The sequence below is a fragment of the Eretmochelys imbricata genome, chromosome 2 (genome assembly GCF_965152235.1).
Source record: "Eretmochelys imbricata isolate rEreImb1 chromosome 2, rEreImb1.hap1, whole genome shotgun sequence".
In the NCBI taxonomy this organism is placed as follows: domain Eukaryota; kingdom Metazoa; phylum Chordata; order Testudines; family Cheloniidae; genus Eretmochelys; species Eretmochelys imbricata.
The window spans coordinates 63,474,067-63,491,606 of NC_135573.1; the positions used below are offsets into that span (position 1 = coordinate 63,474,067).

Consider the following 17,540-nt stretch of genomic DNA (forward strand, 5'->3'; position numbering starts at 1 on the left):
CATAGCATCAGGTGTGTTAACTGTGTAGAAAACTTAACAGCTTGACAACAAAGTTTTTTTTTTTTTTTTTGGGTATCTTAATATAGATAATATGTATAATTGTAAAATGGAAAAGATGTGTATAATATTTATACATTCTGATCCCTTCATCTGTCCTTTTTGTAGCCAGTCTACAAACCCAGTTGCTTATTATTCAAGTTGCAAAATGGAAGATGGGTGTAGGGAGACAGGACAGTGCTTTGCAAAGAAAAAAAAGTTTGGGGTCAGAGAGTGGCATGTTCAAGTCTTTCCAGAACAGTCCAACTTTTGCTGGACGTGACGCTTGACTTGAGAGGTCTCTTGTTATTTATGTGCGTTGAAACCACAGTTCCTTATTGAAGGATGATTTGCAAAGCTGGGGCTGGCGGTGGGTTGCAGGGGCGCATGAAGCCCGCACCTTGCACGGAAAGGAAATTTTGGATTGGGGGCGTGTCCCGCTTCGCCCTGCCCGGCGCTCCTGCCCGGGGAGCGGGCTCGGGGCGCGGAAGCTCCCGCTCCTCTGCAGGAGCGCCGGAAAGGCGGGACGCGGGGGCGCCCGTGTGTCCGGGCTCCCCCAGTTGGCGGGGACCCCTGGGCACGGGCTCGTTGGCCCAGGGACTGATGCGCCACTGGCGTCCAGATACTAGCCCCCGGCCCCATGACAACCCTCCTCCTGGCGTCAGCAGGCCCTGCAGGGGTTAAGCCTGACCTGGCGGGGGTGGGGTGAGCGCTCCCGCGTCCCTGACTCGCTCTGCCTCTTTCGCGATGGGAAGCGGCGTGTCCGCCCCGTGCGGCGCGGGGGGCATTTGGCCGCCGCTCGCCTCCGTTGCATGGAGCAGCAGCCGTCGCTGCGGGTCCCTGGCTCTACAGCTCGCATGTCTCAGGTGAAGCCGCCCGCCCCGCCGGGGAACCTTAACGAGCTGCCTGACCAGTCCCCGCTGGTGGGAGCCGCCGTGGCGGAGCTGCGGCGCCTGGCCGCGGCTGACCGCAGCCAGCGCTGGCCGCTCGCTCTCACCGACTCCTTCCTGCTCAGGTTCCTGCGAGCCCGGGACTTCGACCTGCCCCTGGCTTGGAAGGTAAGGAGGGGCTGGGCGCGGGGCCCGAGGCCAGCTGGTCTCCCTGGGGCTGCAGCCGGCCCTTTCCCTCGGACCCCGCAGGGCTGCAGGGGCTCAGCGCTGCGGGCTCGACCGCCGCCCTCGGACGATCCTGCAGGGAGCCGGAAGGTGCATGCCCCGGTTGCTGTGTGAGATCGCTCCCCGGTGTGGGGAGAGGAGTACCAGACGCCCGGGCAATGCCTGCTAGTCTGCAGCGTGAGCCCTTCTGGTCAGAACTGTTGGTCTGTCTGTCAAGTGCCTAATAGCTTGAGTAGGCACCCTAGAAGTAATGCACAGTAATGACAATACAGACACTAATCCCTCGCGGGGAAAGGGAGAGACAGCTCATGAAACTGTTGCCGGCACCCAGTGCCGAGAGGCTGAACAACAGCTTGAGTGGTTCGTTACCCGGTGTGCTGCACCCAATAATCACAACGGGGTGGAGAAGCAGAAAAAGTTTATTTGAAGCTTCAAAAAGGTACAGGGAGATTTGAATCTCAAATCCTGTACAACAAAGCAGGAAGTTACACAGGCTTTTATACATCCTTTTTCCCAGCATACTTATCCAATAGTAAGCTGCTCCAAGTATCCATATAGCCAGCCAATCCAGTTCCCAGCTAGTTCCCTGATTCTCTGTATCATTTGTTAAACTATACATAAAGCTGCTTTATTCAGCATTGTTCTTCCATATCTCCCCTGTTTGGCCTTGCTTAGTTTCAGGCAGTCTGACTCTGCAACATACTGTTGCAGATTCTCAGCATAACTGCTGTGTGTGCCTCCAGGCGGGGGGGGCCAAGGACACTTGGGCCTAGCACGCAGAGCTGCTGCGAGTGCCTCCAGGCAGGAGGGGGGCCAAGGACACTGGGGCCTAGCGCGAGGGGGCTTCATCGACACTCGTGGTCTTCCATCCCCTCGAGTTACCTAGTGGCCATGCCCCAGTGTTCCCAACAAAACCACACGCCTGCATTTTATGGGAGAAATTGGGGCCGCTGCGTTCCAGGATAAATAAAGACAACACCCAAACTAAGTGTTTAGGCCATGCTCCTGCCAAGAGCTCTGTGTGGGCTGGATAGACTCACGTGGCCACAGGGAACCCTGGTGAAGTCAATGGGACTACTCCTAGTGCAGGATCAGGGTCGCGTCTTGGTGGTGTAATAACTGAGTAAAGTAGGAGTAAAGGAAATGGCTGTAGCATTTAGTAGGGATTGGACTGGAGCAGCTGTTTTGGTAGCTATAGCACTTTCTAAGTTCACAAAGCAGGAGCTGGATGCATATATCCAGCTTGATGCCAGAGAAGTGCACAGTATGACTATTAGCTTTCTGTAATCTTACTTATGCAGCATTGAGTACAGATTTAAATACCCTAATATCAGAAAGTGAAACACTTAAAGGGGTGCCATTAACATCAAAAATCACATTCTTGTCTTATAGATGACACCTGGAGTTACTGTAACACAAAGAGATTAAGAAAAACATATTTTCCTCTCTTTCTGACTTTGTTCATTTAGTGCATTTGAATTCATTCAGTATGTAGTGAATTTCACCATTTTCCTGGTTGTTTATGTGGTAATTACTTAAAAGGTTTTTTTTTAAAACTGGTAACAAGTTCAAGTCATCAGTGGCCCTTTAAAGTTTCTCAGGGAAATATTAACTTACCAGCATTGAATATGCGTTGTATTTTAATTGAAATTGATGTGGATGAGTTAACGTTGCCCAGCAAACCTTATATTTATATTTCCCAGCTGTAATATTGCCTTAAGCTATGATTTTTCACTTATTAATATATCAGAGAATCAGTATGGCCAACTCTGCGTGTTCAAAAATCATGAGACAAGCCTGCTAAAATCTTTAATATTTTGCATTCTATTTGTCTTCTGGGTTTTGAGCCTTTGAAGCAGTGTTGGGCAGCCCACGGGTCGCACGCGGTCCATCAGGGCAAGCCGCTGGCCAGCCAACAGACCATTTGTATACATTTGCATGGCCACCCGCAGCTCCCAGTGGCTGCGGTTTGCTGCTCCCGGCCAATGGGAGCTGTGGGAACTGGTGGCCAGGCCTGCACCTGCCCCGGCCTCGCGCTGCTCCTGGAAGTGGCCAGCATGTCCAGCAGTAGCTCCTGTGGGAGCAGGTGGTTCTGCACGCTGCCCTCACCTATAGGCACCGCCCCCACAGCTCCCATTGGCTGCGCTTTCCCATTCCTGGCCAATGGGAACTGCGGGAGAGGTGCCTGCAGGTGATGGCAGCGTGTGGAGCTCCCCTGCCCTTCCCCCCACAGGAGCCTCTGCCGGATATGCCAGCTGCTTCCGGGAGTGGTGCGGGGCCAGAGCTGGCAGGGAGCCTGCCTGAGCCCCACTGCACCACTGGACTGCTAGTGGCTGATCTCCCAGTTTGGCTCCAGGAGGGTTGGCAACCCTATTGTGATTGACTGGTTGATCATAGAGCCTCTGACACTGGATCTCAGTCTCAGAGACTGAGACTGGAGATCGCCTGTCTAATACAAAAATGATAGTCAACACAAAATGGGAGTCATAATTCAGTTCAGACATATCCCACCTTGTCACACTGGGCATGTCTGAAAATTTGGGCCTAACACATTATGGAAATATTACTAAAGGAAGGATGATCAGTTAGACATTGGCAAAATAGTGTATTTTTAAAATAACTGTTTATAATAACTCACTGGAAACTTGGAACAAACATTTATACCAATTATTCTTCCATACTCAGTGCTCACTGGCTATTGTAGGGTTGCTCAGGAGTGTTAGGCTGCTGCTGTTTTTTAATTAGAGAAAACCCAGCCTTGAAGCATTTAATTTTTGGTGGAAAAACCCATATCAAGGATTAGAGATGTTAAAAATCCAGAGGTGCATCCCATTAAGCCTGACACCAACTATTTCATATGTGGTCCTGCAGAGTTATTACAAAACTTTCTTTTCTTTTTTTCTCAACTCCTTTTTCTATTTACATTGGGTCAGAGGTGCACATGATTCTTCTCCGCTCCTTGTGGACCGTAGGATGGGCTCATCACACGTCTTGTAGTTCCAGTTCTTTTTCTCTTCAGATTTCTCTTGATGGAGTCTTTCCATCATATCCTCAACCTTCCACATCCTGTGTTGCTATCCTCTTCCTCCTGTGCTTTCCTTGCTGGTCACTCTTTTCCCATTCTTATCACATGTCCATTCCACCTCAAGTGCGTGCTGTCCGGCCTATCTATCACTGAGAGCCCCAAGTTTATTTTCCCCCTAATTTCTTCCATACACCGTGTGATACAGGGTGCTGGGGTACCCCTCACTGGAAATGCCAAGGTCAGGGCAGGCTGCATAAGGGAGAGCAGACACTCCCAAAACTAGTGGTTAACACTAAAGTTAAACTCTTCAACCAGTCACAAACTGTGCTCCTGATTCCCCACACTGGTTATCAAGAAGCAAAAAAAGAAATCACACAGCCGCCTTTATTGCATTCCAGTACTCTGGCTCCCATTCAGCACATAGGTGCAGTAAGGTGAGGTTATTTTAAAACTCTGCTCACATATACAAAATGTTCTTCTGACCCCAAAGGGCCAGCCATGTTACCAGGTCAATATGAGTTTCGATCTTACGCAAAATAGGAGGCTGTCAGCCAATCCTTTAGCATCTAAAACTAAAGGTTTATTATGAATAGAGAGAACAAGAAGAGAGTTGTTAAATGGTCAAAGCAATCAGATACATACAAAGACTTCAAAGTCCATATATCAGGTTCTTACCAGTATTGGTGAGTTTGCTGGCTTGAAAGTCCCTCTGGAACACATCCACAGCTCAGATGGTTCATTCAGTCATTTGTTCAGAGCTTCAGTATATAGAAAACTTACTCCAGAGGTAAGAAGCAGGATTGAAGACAAAAGATGCAGCTGCCTTTTATAGTCTTGCCATGCAGCTTGTATTTCCTTTGTTCCAAACACAAGCTGCCCAGCACATGGCATGGAAGCTTTAGAGTTCTCGGTCCACAGGCATACCACATGCTTTGCTGCTGACTCATAAGGTATCCCTCCTGGTTGCTTTCAAGGGGTTCGTAGGTGCCACGTGAACCGCTGGCTGGGGGAGGCTAGCCCCCAGCCCCGTCCCTTCCACAAGAGGCCCTGCCCCTTCCGCGTACCCCAGAGCCCCCCCACCACAGCCCCAGGCTGGCTAGTGCCTGCAGCCGCCCCCAGTCCCAGAGCTCTGGGAGGGAGAGCGCGCAGCAGTGCCGCTGCAGCCTCTGCAGTGCTGGGAGGGAGAGTGGTGTGGCCCCAGCCCCCTGGAGCCCAGCGCGGCACCGCTGAAGCGGGACCCTGGGTGTGGAGTGTGGGTGGGGCCATGCCTGGCTGTTTGGGGAGGCACTGCCTCCCCCAGCCTCCCTTACCCGCCACCCATGAATGGGTTCATTGTACAGTTGATGTCCCTTAATGGGCCATCAAACAGGCGAGGCAGTGCTGATACCCCCAGACAGATTGGCATCACCCAGAAACACGGCACAAGTTTGGAAATTACAGATATACCCTACATATCTATAATTCATAATACAAAGGTGATACGAACATGTAAACAAGATTATCATAATTGGCAAATTGTAACATTTTCTCAGATGGCATATCTGGTCAGATTCCTGGAAATTTTATAATATCGGTTTCAACAGTATCATAAATTGTCCCACATATCCATACAGTGTGTCACACACTCTTTCTACGCTCTGCTTGTCTGCCATTCTTCACAGTATATTATTTTTTGCTACCTGTATCTTCCTTTCTTCCATCTCAGTAAGACACACCATTTCCAAACCATAGAGCAGGCAGGAACAAACACACACAGCATACACTTTTACATTTTTACTTTTACTATTACACACTGAAACAAATTCAATTAAGCAACCCGTCTGACTCCCAAAACCTTAATCTTGAAATGCTGGTGGGACTGTATGCCCTGACCATTTAAACACAGACTCCAAAAGTAGAAGAGAAAGTAACTGAATAGCTTTCGGTAAAGGATTACAAGGGTAAACATTCATGAGTAGGAAAGCGTTAACTCAGTCTAAATGGAATATTGGCAGAGATTTGTCTTCCTTGGGGTGAAGCGAGAAGTCCTTTGACACAGAAAAGATTAAGCACAGACAGTCAGGGCACTGAATATGTGATATGGCTTGAATACACAAACAAGGAATTTTCTTCTCCTGTGCAACTTCAGAAAGAAATGCTGGCAGGATGGTCACCTACTGGGGAATAACACTGGCAAGTAAGGGAGTTGTACTGTCATTGATTTTGCTGACACCTGTGCAGTAACTAATCTTCCTCCACCCTGAGGGAAATGCAGGCAGGGATCAGATGTTAATACTGCAATAATAACACCAACACTTAGCTCTTACAGTGGTTTTCATCAGTATGTCTCAGACTGCTTTACGGAAGAGGTCAGTAGCACTGTCCCCAATTTACAGATGGGGAAACTGAGGCACAGGTAGGCGCATTAACACTTACCTGGATATATTTTAGTGTTCAAAAGGTACACCTTGTCTGTGGGATCCACAGAGGGACTTGGGTGTTGCAACACTGAGCGTTACAGCACCAAATTTTTAGGTGCCTAGAAAAGTCACAGGATCAACACTGTGATCCACAAAGCCTGAATTAGGTGTCTAGGCTCCCTATACAGAGCCTGAGCAAAGATTAGGTGCCTTAGACTGCAATCCACAAAGCCCTCATGTTAAGCGTGGAGCTGCCTAAGCTAGCCAACGGGAGACACCAACCAGAGTGTGCTTAGGGGGTTGGACTAGATGACCTTCAGGGGTCCCTTCCAACCCTGATATTCTATGATTCTAAGTCCCGCCCCTCCCTCGTGATAGGTGCCTAAGTCTGGGCTGCAGGGAGGCATCTAGCTCTCCTTGTGGTCCACGAACCAGGAGAAGGCAGGCGTTCAGCCCCTGAAGTTGCATGTGGGACCCAAAAAACCCACCCAGGGTGGGGGGAGAAATTCCTTCAATCTTTAGCCTACTGGATAGGGAACTCCCGGTTCAAGACGGGGAGAGCAGATTTGAACTGGGATCTTCCACCTCTTAGGTGAGTGCCCTAACTAGTGGTCTAAAGAGTCATTCTAAGGCTCTCGCTGGCCCAATTAATAATAATATTCACTTGTTTAATTAAAATGGAACAACTAGGGACACCTATATCAGAATATTCTATGGTCTAGTGGTTAAAGCACTCACATGAGAGGTGGCAGATTGCTGTTCAAAACCCTTCTCTTCCTTAGGATGAGGGGGGACTTGCCTGGGGAGTCTCTCACATCCTGGGTGAATACCCTTTCCATAGCCTAAAGGTTATAAGGGGCAGGGTATCTTCCTTCTTCAAGTATTTGTGAGATCAGGACCTTAAAACATTGGCGGGGTTCTGGGCTCCCAGTGTTTTAGGATCCTGTTATTAAATCCTCTCCTTTTAAGTTTTTCTCACCACAGTGGTTACTGAGATCTATGAAGGGTGAGACAAAGTCTTAATAATGTTACAAACCACAGCATCTGTTTTTATTTACCGGTGATGTGTGGATCCAAAACAATGGCATGCAGTCAGTTTTTTCCTAAATGCTTACTGGATCAATAACAAATCTATGAAAACTGTCATTCTCCACAGCTGGATTTTTGAGTGAAACAATATAATCGTTGCCATGTTGGACACTTTCCTAAGCTTGCTTGAGAAATAGCACATAGCAACCATGTTGCGTTCTGAGGTAATCCTGCACACAGTATGCAATAGGGCCCCAAATGAAACATTCCTAAACTTTTCAGCTTTCAGTTCATTATTTATATTGCAGCACTACAATACAGAATATGATTACTACAGTTCAAAGTCAGCTGGCCATTTTAGGCATTTTTCCTTCACAGTCACCAAATTTCGTGGCATATAAAAGGAGCTAGGCATGCCGCAACTTAGTTCAAGATGTTATCTCAAGATGTTCTGCTTTCTATATGTTAACATACATTATGGAAAATAAGCTGCTTGTTTTGTTCTTTGCAAGAGTTAATTACAGCCTTATTGTTTCCCTTCGCTGACTTCCTCTTGCTATTCTCATTGATTTCAAAATTTTCCTCACTTTGAAGGCTCTGCATGAGCCAGCCCTTGCTATGGTTCTGCCCTTATCTTCCTGCCCTCCACCTTGTTCTTTCTGCTCTGCCCAAGCCTCTTGTCTAACTGCTTCCATTAGATCCGTTCACACTAGGTAAATGACCCACTGCTGACAGTTGTCTCCTCCATCTCTAACTGGAGTTGAAAGTGGCCAACTGCTAGTGCGTAGTAGCTGGGGCACAATTTTTCTGTTGCCTTACAGAAGCATCTGTATAACACTTTCCATAAAGATGCTGAAAACAGTTATGGTAGGACTACACGAATAGCTAAACTGATCTCCATATCCGTTCAGGAAGGCTGACAATGGGTCCTTTTCCTACTGTAGTCAGGGCTAAAGTTTCCTTAATCCACTCCTCTTTTTACACCTTCTTCCAGGTGGTCTAAAACTCTGTCGTTCTCCAGATATGTCAACTGACCACCTTTTCCTCATTCTACTCCCTCCTTAAGACATACTCTTTGTAGCCTGGCACCAATCCACCCGTGAAATAAGTGTTACCTTTACAAAAGCAATTTTGAGAGACCACCAACTTCAGATTCACCAGTAGATTACCGTGGGTCTGTATTGTCTACTTTAGAATGTATGCTCCTTGGGGCAGGGACAGAGACTTCCTCTATTTTGTCCAGGACTGAGCATACTGTTGGTTTAAAGTAATAACTATGTGACAAAGAAATTAGCCCAGTATGTGTGATCTGATCTGAAGAAATTAAAGAAATACCATTTCCTTTTTATTTTCTCTTCTGGATCTTTCATTATTATTTTTAGATTGTAAATTCTTCTGGGGAGGAACTGTTTCTCCTTATGGCCTGTGTTTGCATAGTTTCTACCACAATGGAGGCCTAGTTCTGATTGGTGCCTCTGGCAATATGCTTTCATAATTATTGATCAGGAAAAGTTGAATTCAGTCATTTTTCATTTATAAATGCATTGTTTTCTTTAAATTAGTTCTAGGTCAGACACTGAATTCGCACTCTCTGAGGTTAATCAATAACTTCTTTGACATTCAGAAATCCTGGACTATATCCCTGGCATGAAGACACTCATGATGAAATGGTTGGTTCCACAGACATTGGATTATGTTTCTGATCAAATTTATTCCACTTACCAACTTAATTTATATCCATCGTCAGTTGCCAAACAGACATACAGTTGCTTATTCAATTAATAAACTAATATAATTATGTATTGAATTGTTTTTCCACATACAATAACTGTTCCACAATCCTGAATGATTGGAACATTGCCATTACATCTATCATGATCATCCCATCTGTTTTTCCTACAAACCAGATGGGAACCCAGTATTTTCAGGTTGCTTAGCCCTCTTATACCCACACTGACACCTACAGCTCTTTATAGCCAATATATAAACACAGTACACCTTCCCTTGACTCCCTTAGCAGAACAGATATATTCCCTTCAAAACTATCAGCAAGTAATCCTTGTACATGAGACCCTGAGCCAATTTATACCATGTTAAATTAGAGATTTATTTTAAAGATAACAGAGAGCTGTTCTTCAGAGCTTGTTCAACAAGAATAGTCCAATTTTGCAGGCCTTATTCACATGAGTAATCTTTAAACATGCAAGCAGTCCTCTGCAACTTCAGTGGAACTACTCAGTAGAATAAGGATTAATTTGCTTGAGCAAAGTTTGCAGGATTGAACCTTAAATGCCTGCTGGAGATAACCCAGAAAGTCCTTTAATGCTAAGCTCACACTTCAGTTTTAGAACAGGAAATAAATATTTCAGACATTTAGGCTCAGTTTTGCACCCCTTTCACACACGGAGTAGTTCATACTCCACAAGTAGTCTCAATGGGAGTACTTACAGAATAAGATGATAGTGTGAGTAAAGGTAGTAGACCTGAGTGCTTGGTAATTTTTAGCTATTTGTTGTTACCTTTTGGTAGAAATAGATGAAAATAGCATCTGACACCGTCTAATTGCAGACTGTATCTCGAGATGGTATAATTAATCTCTTTTTTCACTATCTTAAGTGATTTATAGGCAAATGTTCAGGCCAGATGTCATTTGGCCTCCCTTATGTGCCATTAACATTGCAGGTACAAACACTGCTGATTTTAAATCACGGTTGCTGTGGCTAAAAGTATGAACTGGCGGAAAAAGTTCTGCGCTGGTAGGGAGATTGACTAGGTGATGGAGAGAATTGTTTTTGCACACATCTTGATTTCTACCAGCAGTAGGGTTGCCAGGCATCTGGTTTTCCACTGGAGCGCCCGATCGAAAAGGGACCCTGGCGGCTCCGGTTGGCACTGCCAACCAAGCCATTAAAAATCCGGTCAGTGGGTGCAGGGGGGCCTGGGGCTAAGTGGCTCCTCCCTGGCCGCCCATGTATCTAGGGGCTGCAGGGACCTGGCGGCAACTTCCTGGGAGCCGCGAGACACTGAACTCTCTCCCGTACCCCAACCCCCTGCTCCAGCCCAGAGTCCCCTCCCACACCCAAACTCCCTCCCGGAGCCCACACCTCCCCCAACACCCCAACCGCCTGCCTCAACCCCCTCCTGCACCCCAAACCCCTCATCCCTGGCCCCACCCCAGAGCCCTAAGCCGGAGGCTGCACCCCTTCTCCTGCACTCCAACCCACTGTTTCAGCGCGGAGCTCCTTCCTTCACCCCCCCCAGCTGGAGTCCTCACCCATGCCCCAGCCCAGAGCCGTCTCCCACGCCCTGAACCCCTCATTTCTGGCCCCAACTAGAGCCCGTACCCCCAGCCCAGAGACCTTACCCCCCTCCCGCATCCCAATCTCCTGCCCCAGCACAGTGAAAGTGAGTGAGGGTTGGGGAGAGCAAGTGACGGAGGAAGGGGGAATGGAGCAAGTGGGGACAGGGCCTCAGGGAAGGGGTGGGGCAGGTGTGTTCTGTTTTGTGTGATTAAAAATTCGGCAACCCTAATCAACAGTACCCTGCTTTTCCAAGTTTGAGTCTCTCATGGAGCAGAACTCACTAGCTATGTACAGTGGTTTTCTTTTAATAGAATAATTAATTATTGAAAATGTGTGCACAACTCCTAATAGAGGAAAAGGGCAGAAACCAATATTATAGATTTTTGGGAAGTGTGTTTGTTTTTTTTTGTTTTTTTTTTTTGTTTTTTGGCAAGGTAAATATTTTGCTGCTGATTCAACTTGTATGTATGAAGGACAACAGAAAAAATACATAGTGTTGCCAGTTCATGCTGTCTGGTTATGCAATTCTGAACACTTTGTGCTAATCAGTGTTGTTTGTAAGGAGGTAAACATGAAGTAAAATAATATCAAGTTCTGGACTGCTGTTTACCAGCACAGTGAACTTCTAATCACATTATTCTGTCACAGGGGTAGGCAACCTATGGCGTGCATGCCAAAGGCAGCATGCGAGCTGATTTTCAGTGGCACTCATGCTGCCCGGGTCCTGGCCACCAGTCCGGGGGGCCTCTGCATTTTAATTTAATTTTAAATGAAGCTTCTTAAACATTTTAAAAACCTTATTTACTTTAAATAGAACAATAGTTTAGTTATATATTATAGAAAAAAGACCTTCTAAAAATGTTAAAATGTATTACTGGCATGCAAAACCTTAAATTAGAGTGAATACGTGAAGACTCGGCACACCACTTCTGAAAGGTTGCCGACCCCTGCTCTATCAATTACCAATAGCTTATATTCTTGCATACCAAGAACTTTAAAAAAACACCCCTCAGAAAACTCTCTACATATTATTAGCCTAGACTAAGAACTAATTTATATACTTAATTAAAACGCTTAACAGGAAAAACTGGGTTGTTTGTGTATTGTTTGGTTAAGGAATGATTATTTACCATCTTCTATACAGTGTTCAAGATAGATGGGGCTCTAGCCTGGTTGAGGTCTTAAGCCACTACTAAATAAATCATTATAGGGTATATGAAGAGTGGAGATGTACATGACTGGTAATCAGTATATCTCTCCATCTCTTCCTATCTGTTTTACAAGTAGAGCTGATACACATTGGGTCTTTTCAACCAGTTTCCTTCTTGACAATTTATTTGAGACACCCTTCAAATAGCCTACAACTTTATGCAAGGAGAGCGGGGAAAAATATGCTGCAACAATACACTTTTTTAAAAAAGACAAGAGGAACTTGAAAGTAGAGGAATGGGTAAGAGGTCAGTAGTCACAGTAAATATCCATCCTTAGCTTGCCACAGGATAACAGCAGAAGAGGATTAGATTTCAGTTTGACTCTTAGTCTGCAATTCAAGACCCTGGAAAAACTGGTTAGACCAGGAAGAGCCTTGCATAGAAGTGAGAAGTTGGAAAGCTCATACTTTGTTCTACTTTATTAGTTATTAGAACTAGTAACTATTTATTTCTAGCTATGTTACTTGGGCCCTTGAAAAAAGGGGTAACTAGAGAGATCTAGTCGCTTCAGGCATATTGTTACTTTGCTATGGAGAAAATGTTTGGTGTTTTTGAAAATGTGTTGATGATTAGAGTTGTCTTGCTGGTCTGAGAGCACTAATAACAAAATAAAAAAAAGTAGTAATAGTTCTGTAAGGCCCTATCCTTGCTACTGTTAGGATTTAAAGCTGGCTATCCTCGTTTTTCTTCAGTTATTTGTGAAATTAGGCCCCGACTTCCATTGAAACTCTTAGGCTTCTAAACTGAGATTTTCAAAGGAGCCTAACTTCCAAGCTTTTATTTTTTTGAAAATCTTAACCAAAGGTTTAAGTTACTTGGTTAAGATCACCAATCAAATTAATGACACAGTCAGTGGAGAACTCTCAACTCCTGGAGTAACCAGAAGCACTTCCATTCCTGGTTACCTCTTCACAGTATCAGAAATAAAGTGAGGGAAGTGGTGGTACTCGGTGAAATCAATGGCTCCTTTGCACAGCAGAGCTTTTCTCTTAGTGGCAAGTAAAGTCCAGATTTTCAAGCAGGTGAATTTTATTATAGTGAATTCTTTTATTCTAAGAGGAAAATATCTGATCAGATTTGGAAATCAGAACTACTGCACCATCAGCTTAATTCTCTAATGGAAATCATGAAACTATGGATAATTCAATTTTCTCCAGCAGGATCTAACCTCAAAAGTCAGCACTTTTTAGCTAAGTAACTCTTCTTCAGAACTTCTTCATATCACTTCTGCGCATAGCTCTTTTGTATCATTCAACAGTTCCAGAGTATAATGCTGCCCAAATCTGTTTTGCCTCCATCTGAACAACAGTATTTATGTTCCTGACAACAGACATGATCTCTATTGTTTTGGCAATGACCGACCTCCATTATTTCCACTCTCAAAAAGCATGTCTCTTATGGGCAATCAGAAAGAGAGAGACATCCATTGCATCATTATTTGATGCTCTTTGTTGCCATGTAGGCATTGAGCTTCCAGCATTTCTCAGAGTTATGTCAAGGGCAACTAAAAGTTAGACATGGCTTTGAGCACATTGAACTTGTGTAGGACATGCCCTAAAAGGAATGGTAATGTATTTAGGGTGTCACCCATTTTCAGATCCTATATTTTCTTTTGTAGCTGCATAGGGTACTTTTAACTGCATATGTGCTAGCAAGTGTGACAAATAAGAAGATATGTGCTTATTAGATAAAATGGAATTGGTTCTGTTGCTTGAACAACAAGTAATGAAATTGTACCTGACACAACACGAAAGGAATGAATAAGTAGACATGTTATAAACAAACATAATTGGAGGAACTGAGTTAGGTTCCAAACCTGAACCAGACTTCTGTAAATCTTCACATAGAGAAACAGTGGAAAATTGCTTTCAGATGAGTATTGTATTGCCTATAGAATGGAAATGTACAGGAGCCAGGAATCGTCTTGCAGGTGTACAGGCAATGTTAACGTCATATTTGTGGTTAATATGTGATTAGATAAGGTAAGTATGGAAACAACTGTGAAATGTAATAGGCAAATAAAATATTTGCAAAGAAGTGGGATATAAAACAGAGTTGTAATCAGTTTGGAACAGAAATTGTCCCTGGAAGGGTGAGTTCTATTAACCTTTGCCTTTCTCTATTTATGTTGATCTATCTTCACTTAATAAAAAACGATTGGGCTGAATTATCTGACATCTCATTGATCAATAATCTAATCAATATCTTACAAGGAGAAACCTTTATGTCTTTGAAAATGTGCTGTGGATGTGCCAATGGTTACATGCGTTCCCAATATCTTACAAGGAGAAACCTTTATGTCTTTGAAAATGTGCTGTGGATGTGCCAATGGTTACATGCGTTCCCAATATCTTACATGGAGAAACCTTTATGTCTTTGAAAATGTGCTGTGGATGTGCCAATGGTTACATGCTATGGCACAATGATCTTACGATGGCACAATGATCAGTCCAGTGGAATTATTAATAAAAGTTTGTGGCCAATAAGATGGCTTAATACCCTTTTGTTTGGGAATTCCTCTTATGAGATGTGTAAGTCTCTACTTAGTTCAACATGCCCCTGTATGAGCCTGACACAGTATCAAGTTAAATAACACAAGGAGGATTCAGTTTAGAATCCCATTTCTATTTATTTTGTGTAGTAAAATATCCTATTGCCAGTATTTTCTATCTACCACGCGGCACTGAATGGTGATTACATGCTATTAACAAATGGATTGGGTTCTAAATTCACTGTAATAACTCAGGGCAGAGAGCAACCTAGGTATGATTGTGGATCACTCAGTGGAAGCTTATGTTCAAGTTACATTGGCAAAGGTTCCTCTCTTCCCTCTTCCAAAAAAAAAAAAGCTTATTGCCTGATATTTCGTCTAACTAATGGGCAGTTAGGCAACTATTTTAGGCTTTGTTGCCTAAAATAGTTAGGCAACTATTTTAGGCTTTGTTCCTCTGAAACATCTGATACTGGCCTGCGATTGTCGGAAATAATTCTGGTCTACTGGTGTGATCCAGTCTGGCAATCTCCTTGCTCCTAAAATTCATTTGTTGAAAGTAAAAATAAAATAAGGAAGCATTGGAATGATGGAAGTTCTAACGCAGTGGTTCTCAAACTTTTGTACTGGTGATCCTTTTCACATAGCAAGCCTCTGAGTGTGACTTCCCCCTTAATAAATTAAAACCACTTTCATATATTTAACACCATTATAAACGCTGGAGGCAAAACAGGGTTTGGGGTGGTGGCTGACAGCTTGCGACCCCCCACATGTAATGACCTTGTGACCCCCTGTGGGGTCCCGATCCCCAGTTTGAGAACTACTGCTCTAACATGTTAATTCTGTGACTTGGACCCATCTGTCCAAGACACTTGAGACTGGATTTTGCTTCCCATTTCTATTGATATTCCTCTGACAAGAATGCTTCTCTTGTCCCCAGTTATTGAAGAACTATCACAAGTGGAGAGCTGAATGCCCAGAATTAAGTGCAAATTTACAGCCTTGCTCTATTCTCAATCTCCTGCATGCTGGTTACCATGGAGTCCTGAGATCAAGGGACCCACGTGGCAGCAAAGTTCTTATTTATAGAATTGGTAAGTAACAATTCTATGGCCTAGACATTGCCTACACATTGTTTTGTGTACTGGTATAACTCTCTTGGTTATGGGTGTGATTTTTCTATCAAAATAATTAAACAATACAATCCCTTAAACTGGTATAGCTTATTTCCCTCCCTGTGGATATAGGTGTGCTAGTAAAGCACCACCTTCATACTATATAACTGTATATTGTAGAGAAATACTCAGATGGGAGAACTCCTGAAGCACTTGATTAAGTGAAAACTCTAGTGATAGCCAGAAACCTCTTTAATTTTTCACTATTTACCTATGAATATCTATCTCATTTAACATACCTGGATAAAGTAGTGTTCATTTGCTGTTGTGAGAGAGAGAGAGAGAGTGTGTGTGTGTAATAGCTATCTGCCGTGTTAATTATTATATTTAGCACCCCACCATAATTAGTTATTTCTATTACAGTGGTTCCTAGAAAACCCCGACAAGAATCAGGGCCAGACTGTGCTAGAGACAAGTAACACAAACCTTGTCTTCACTAGGAAAAAGGGTGCATTTTTAATGTGTTAGCTAAAATATGTTCAAATCTTAGTGTAGACAAGGCAGTTTCTCATTTTTAACACATATTGCTTGAGGTGAATCCTAGGAGTATCCCTCCTAGATATTGTACTGTGGAGCTTTGGCCAGTGACTTTCCAATTTAATTACTACTGTCACTGCCAAACCTAGAGGATTCTTGAAGCAAACATTGCAAGATTCTTTTCTGAAAACTTCTCGGCAGGTTCCTACTGATAGTAGAAATGAATTGCAGAGAGTGGAGTGATTGTGCAGGGTAGAAGAGGAGCCAGAGGGGTATAGAGTAAATAGTTTCTGTACTGACAAAACTACTTATTGCAGAACAGGAGAGGGCTTGAAGGAGGAAAAGAAAATGACTTCACACTCCATATTGCTGTTTACTCATTTTGTATTTGAGGAGTGCATTAGAAACAATAGCCAGTGGGAGTATATGTATACAGAATATCTGTGTGGTAATACAGTACAGTCTATTTGTTCTTCAGGACGATGGGATCCAAAGGTGTTTACAGCATATGATGTGTTTCGTGTAAGCCTTATCACATCAGAGCTCATTGTAAAAGAGAGAGAGACACAACGGAATGGAGTCAAGGCTATCTTTGATCTTCAAGGGTGGCTATTTGCTCATGCATTTCAAATCAGCCCAACAGTGGCCAAGAGGATTGCTGCCGTGCTCACAGTAGGTTTGATGCTTAATTTTAGTTTCTTTATTGCAATAGTCAAAATGTTTCTACTGTAAATTATGGCACACTTTCCTTTTGTGTAGGACCTTGTCATGGTAACACCGCTTGAAAGAACAAAATAGTGCTATTTAGAGCTATTAGAAGTGAGACACACTTAAATGATTTAAATCTAAACTTTATTTGATTTGCCTTCAAATTGTTATAATCAAGTAGTGAATATCCTCCAGATTCTAGTTACATATTTAAAAAGTCAGTAAACTTCCATAAGAACTCAATAAAAATAATAAAGCCAATAGCTCATCTCTGTAATATTAGCCAACTAGATAGTGGCTGGCTTCAGACTAACAAGGGTTTGGGTTTGAGGCTTAATCAGAGTTAGATCATTGATCTTTTGGTGCAGCAATCTCAGCTTTTCTGATAATATTTCTACCTGAGAATTTCATGAAACCAAGCCTCACAGAGCATCTACCGTCTTAAATGGGGGAATTCTTACATGGTTGGTTACTCTTACGATGATTCTACCATCTTGGGAAAAATCTCACTAGAATGGCTGTTCTTGTGAAATATTTCAGCTGTACCTGAACCAGTAAACAGGTCCCTGGTA

The 17,540-nt window shown here is 43.8% G+C and overlaps 1 protein-coding gene and 1 long non-coding RNA gene across 2 annotated transcripts in view; one reads left to right on the forward strand and one right to left on the reverse strand.

The window, feature by feature from the left end:
* LOC144261082 (uncharacterized) overlaps positions 1-814 on the reverse strand; it is a 20,090-nt gene extending 19,276 nt beyond the window's left edge. The window contains exon 1 of the long non-coding RNA XR_013345143.1: positions 728-814. This is a non-coding gene — a long non-coding RNA (uncharacterized LOC144261082). The remainder of the gene's footprint in view (positions 1-727) is intronic.
* The window catches only part of TTPA (alpha tocopherol transfer protein), a 27,842-nt gene continuing 10,786 nt past the window's right edge, over positions 485-17,540 (forward strand). Inside the window, exons 1-3 of the mRNA XM_077810215.1 lie at positions 485-1,094; positions 15,549-15,702; positions 16,739-16,932. Coding sequence (XP_077666341.1) covers positions 849-1,094; positions 15,549-15,702; positions 16,739-16,932 — 594 coding nt within the window. The 5' untranslated portion in view covers positions 485-848. The remainder of the gene's footprint in view (positions 1,095-15,548; positions 15,703-16,738; positions 16,933-17,540) is intronic.